This window comes from Limulus polyphemus, unplaced genomic scaffold (genome assembly GCF_000517525.1).
Source record: "Limulus polyphemus unplaced genomic scaffold, Limulus_polyphemus-2.1.2 Scaffold11771, whole genome shotgun sequence".
Lineage (NCBI taxonomy): Eukaryota > Metazoa > Arthropoda > Merostomata > Xiphosura > Limulidae > Limulus > Limulus polyphemus.
In genome coordinates this window covers 5,037-10,235 of record NW_013677381.1, presented here as the reverse complement: position 1 = coordinate 10,235, position 5,199 = coordinate 5,037, and the positions used below count along the sequence as shown (strand labels likewise).

General features: G+C 33.6%; 1 protein-coding gene across 1 annotated transcript in view; it reads right to left on the bottom strand.

Moving 5' to 3' along the window:
• Positions 1-5,199, bottom strand: part of LOC106476835 (tyrosine-protein kinase Fes/Fps-like) — a 12,027-nt gene that overhangs the window by 2,243 nt on the left and 4,585 nt on the right. The window contains exon 3 of the mRNA XM_013937456.2: positions 3,064-3,234. Coding sequence (XP_013792910.2) covers positions 3,064-3,234 — 171 coding nt within the window. The remainder of the gene's footprint in view (positions 1-3,063; positions 3,235-5,199) is intronic.

Below are 5,199 nucleotides of genomic sequence, written 5' to 3'. Positions count from 1 at the left end.
CTGTCTCTGTTCTATAAGATCAACTGTTGTTATATCAATTTCTCCATCTGTCTCTGTTCTATAAGATCAGCTGTTATTATATCAATTTCTCCATCTGTCTCTGTTCTATAAGATCAGCTGGTATTATATCAATTCCTCCATCTGTCTCTGTTCTATAAGACCAGCTGCTATTATATCTCGAACGTGTTGGTCAACTAAATTTGAACGGTAATAACCACAAATAAATAACAGAAACTATGCACGTTGGGGCTCACAGTTTAAGTTGTTAAAAGAGATATTATGCCATCTGCGGTTAAACATTAATGAGTGTGTTCCTGTATCATGTACAGACTACACCTTTCTCAATGCACAAGTAGCGTATTCTTAAACCTTTGGGCAATGAGAACACAAGTATACATTATTAGAAATATACAATTTTACTAAAACACTTACAACTTTGAAATAAATCTAGAAACCATGCCATATGTGGTGTACTATGAGGCCTTAAAATATGTATTACAAATTATCAAAAAGTTTGTAAGTTTGTTTAGTTACCTGCTTTTATAACCATAATCTATTAAACTATTGCACCAATTGTATTATATATAGAAGTTTAGCCTACATAACATTACATGGTAAAAATAAACGCATGCATTATGATATAATTTTGTATATTAATCCCACGTCACTATCACAATCAACCATAACGCCCTTTCCAATGGATAACATAATATCATCTCTCGTGTATTCTTTATTATTAATTCCACCGTTAAAGATGCCGTTTTTGCCAGTTACAAACTCAGTGTTTTTAAATAAAACTTTTTATCTACATACACATTTTTCGGTATATGTAAACAATATAAAAATAGATACCTACAAAACTAATACATTTTAAAGAATGTAAAATAATAAAATACAATTCTACAAAATAACAAAACGATATGCCGTTATTCGTAGTTTAGAAGCTAGTTATATATATAGTTTAATTGTGTTTGTCATTGCTCATATTCATAGAGTTTTACGTCTATATTCAAATTGAGAGATAAATTACGTGTCTAATAGGCCTAAAATACATAATAAAGATTGCTTTGGGATATCTTTTACGTTATTTTAGAATGCATGAAATTAGCACTTTGTAACTGGAGGTATGTTTATTTTTTAAAGGTTCTGTGAATAACTTGAGTCATTCAGAATACATGAGCATTGAGGATGACGGATAGTAAACAAAAGTTAGTAAACAATAATGATAAAATCGAAATGATGTATTTACGTGTTTTACACTCACAAAAAAGAAACCTATCATTCTATAGGTATTTGAAGAACTTGTAACATTCCGCCACAATTTAATTCTTTGTATTGTTACCTGACACTGGGCAGCTGTACACAATTGAATAGATAAAGTTGTTTAAACATTTGTTTAACAACAAGTTAAAGTTTGGAATGGTCTATTCTTTCATTGGGGTGTGTGTCTGTGAGACAGACTAGTTTCGGAGAATTTCACTCCTTATCAGTGACCCTGGACACTACCACCAATGAAATATCAGACCAAACCAAGCCTTCACACTAGTGAGGTATCGAATATCCCCACCGGGGGATAAGGAAATATAACACCAACGAAAAGCCTTTGGGTTCAGTTTAATTGGTTTATAATCTCCTAGGATCATTCAATATACATGGGAAAATTGTAGAATAAACAAATAGATACAGAAATGTAGGTTAAGATTTTGGACATACTCCACAATATCTTATTTTATTATGCAATGGTTCAATAAGATTAATTTTTATAGTAACACTTTAAGTTAAACGTCACATGCATTCGTTATTTTAGGTTCTAATGGTTTGGAGGAAACAAGAAAACCACTAAAAAATCCATCAAAAATTTCATTCATGAATGAAGATTATTTAAAAAAAATCATGTCGACACGACGTATTTCTAATAATTCAAAAGCTGAAGTTCAATTGTTTTTGTTCTCGTAAACTAGGCAAGATGATCTAAAGCTAAAACCGTACAGAGAAAACCTCAACTTCCTGAGATTGTAGTGGTTTAGTGCAATCACAGAGGGTTATATTAAAACGATTTTGGACCTTCTTTATGTCCTTACAATCCATTTCGCTACGTCCGGTCATGTTCCATCTGACGACCGTAATTCTTTACAATAGCCATACAGCGTAGTTTACATTGCAAAAGGTTCTCTCGTATGGCTGGCTGCCTTGACCAAATCGAACAATCTATTGTACGAGAACAACGGGTTTCCAGTGTTCGTTTCAACAGTGCATTCACACAGAAACGTCTTGCGACTTGACTTCTCCAGCTGCTTGAGGTATGCGACTGTTGAACTCGAGGTATGGTTGGAAACCCATACCGCGTTAACATTGTTTTCAGTCAGAGATTCTTCTTCATTGTGTTGAGCACTGTTGCCTGGGGCACATAGATAGCTTTTATCACTGACCTTTGCTTGTATTCGTCAATGTTTATCTGTTACAAGACGCAGCACATTGTTTACCACAACTGTGGTACGTCTGTTTTTATGGTGTATTTCTGGATGGACCTGGGTCCAGACGTTAATCCATATTCCTTTGTTTTCTAATATCATTAAGTGTAAGAGATGTTCTTGTCTTGGACATTTTATATCCCCAATCTGAATACATCTTCATGATACGAGTGAATTAACAATTTGTGTCGAAAGAATCTGTTACGATTCCTTCTCAAAAGTGATCATTTTCCGACAGCATCACTATCTACGTAACGCCAAACAAAGTCAAAATGTAGTTCTGATACATGCCGTTCCACAGCGACTTTATATCGGCTGTGGTTGTCATTAGTTTGCTGACTGGCATATACAAAACTGTTTTATTATAGAGTATATCTATTATTAGCAATGTGAAGAAAACAAAACACTGACGCCGAGATTTCTTGCTTTATTTACACATACAGAGAATGCTTAATATTGTTTAATATTGCGTGAACGTGTATTTACATACGGTATTTACCTTATTTTATCATGTTTTGTAGCCTTTTTCTAAAACCTGCAGTATTTTACAACTAGCATATAGACAATAGATGTATATGTAAAAGTGACTTACCATTTGAAGAGACTCATTTTCTATAATAGGTTGGGTAAACGGGTGATGGGTAACTGGAGGAGGTGCTTTATCTGGAGTTAAAGTTCTGATGAAATTAGCCAAATCAGCTTTACTGTTGACCGCTCGACTAGTGGTACAAATGTTCTCATAGTGGTCAGCTTGTTCCCTGGCCTAGAAAAGTAGAGATCTCAGTTACACAAAAGCCACTGAACATAAGGTACTTTGAATTAAACGTGTCTGGAGAAAGTGGGTAATCTATTCCGTCACATGGTAAGTGTGAGATTTGACTTAAACGCGTTTTGGTGGCTTGGAAACATTAAATTTCAGTTCACTGGAGATTACTGTTGGTTGTGTTTTTCGACTTTTAAAGTCAAAACAGCCTTTAGATTAAAACAACTCACGTACGTGTCGTTGGAAAATTTGAACTAATTGAATTTTACGGAGCAACACGTCATCAGACTTAGGTGTATCAATATCCTAACAGATGAAGCATGATTTAAAAAGGTCACCAGATCACCTAACACGCCATCTAGCGTGGAAAGGTCAAGATTTCACTTATATTGAAGTCGTGGGGGCGATATAATATGACAGTTAATCCCACTATTCGTTGGTAAAAGAGCAGCCCAAGAGTTGGCAGTGGGTGGTGTCGACTAGCTACCTTCACTGGCTAACTAGGGAAGGATAGAGGATATAGCCCTCGTGTAGCTCTGTGCGAAATTCAAAACCAACAGACCAAACCCTGTGCTACAAGTGTGAACATTTCAATCAGACGAAGGTTCTTTAGGACGTCACTGGACCGTGAAGTGTAACAAACCAATTAGCTAAAGATCAGTAAACGACGTGTTCTCTCATTTTGATTGATTAACACATTAATCAGCTGGAGGTTTAAATTATTCAAAATACTAATTAGCTAAGACTTAATGGCCCATTTGTTCTCCATTCTGGATTAATTAACCTTAGGTTAACTGAAATTAAACATAATCTTGTCTGGATTAATTAAAGTTTAATAACCTGAAACTTATTGCATACAAAGGTGTTAGTGGTCGTTGGTAAGAAATAATGATGATACTGATTAGATAAGGGTTAATGAATAGCATGATTACTGATACATATTGAACAATAGGATTAATATACTGATATATATATATACATTTTATTTTGAATTTTTAAAGGTAATGCCAGTGGGAAAAAATATTTGTGATTAATTCTTGTTCAAGAAGTCTGAGCGGTTGTTTGATAATGAATTTATTTCGGAGTACGCCCACTAGTGGGTCAATGGTAAGTTTCTGAACTTACAATGCTAAAATTCGGAGTTCAATTCTCCTGGACAAGAGCACAAATATCCAACTGTGTAGCTTTGCTCTAAAATTATAATAATAATAATTAAGACTTTATTACCCAATTAATAACCCAATTAATTAAATATTCCCGTTTTAATAACCACATAATAAAAGTAGAAATTTTGTGGAATATTAAATTTTGAATGAATAATTGATCTAATTTTACAAACTGTTTGTTTGTTGTTAAGCACAGTGCTACAATACGTTCTATCTATACTCTTCCATCAGCGAGTATCAGAGCCCAATTTTTAGCGTTGAAAACCCTCAAACTTACCGCTGAACTACCGAGTGGTGATTTTGTAAGTTTTGCCAAAAATCTATAAAATAAAAATTAGATTAATTATTGCATAGAAAATACAAAAGATTATTGTTAAGTGGGCATATTTTACTATTTGTGAACGAGAGGGTTTTTTTTAAAGTTGTCTCTCACGTCGAAAGAGTAATTTATGGAAGAAGTAACCATTACCAACAGACACTGTAAAAAAATGTATATATATCATATAAAGGTACGATAATGGAATGTATGAATCCAATCAAATCTGTATCAGAATACTGTATTTTAATAAAGGTACGATAATGGAATGTATGAATCCAATTCAATCTGATCAGAATACTCTATTTTAATAAAGGTACGATAATGGAATCTATGAATCCAATCAAATCTGGATCAGAATACTTTATTTTAATAAAGGTACGATAATGGAATGTATGAATCCAATCCAATCTGGATCAGAATACTCTATTTTAATAAAGGTACGATAATGGAATGTATGAATCCAATCAAATCTGTATCAGA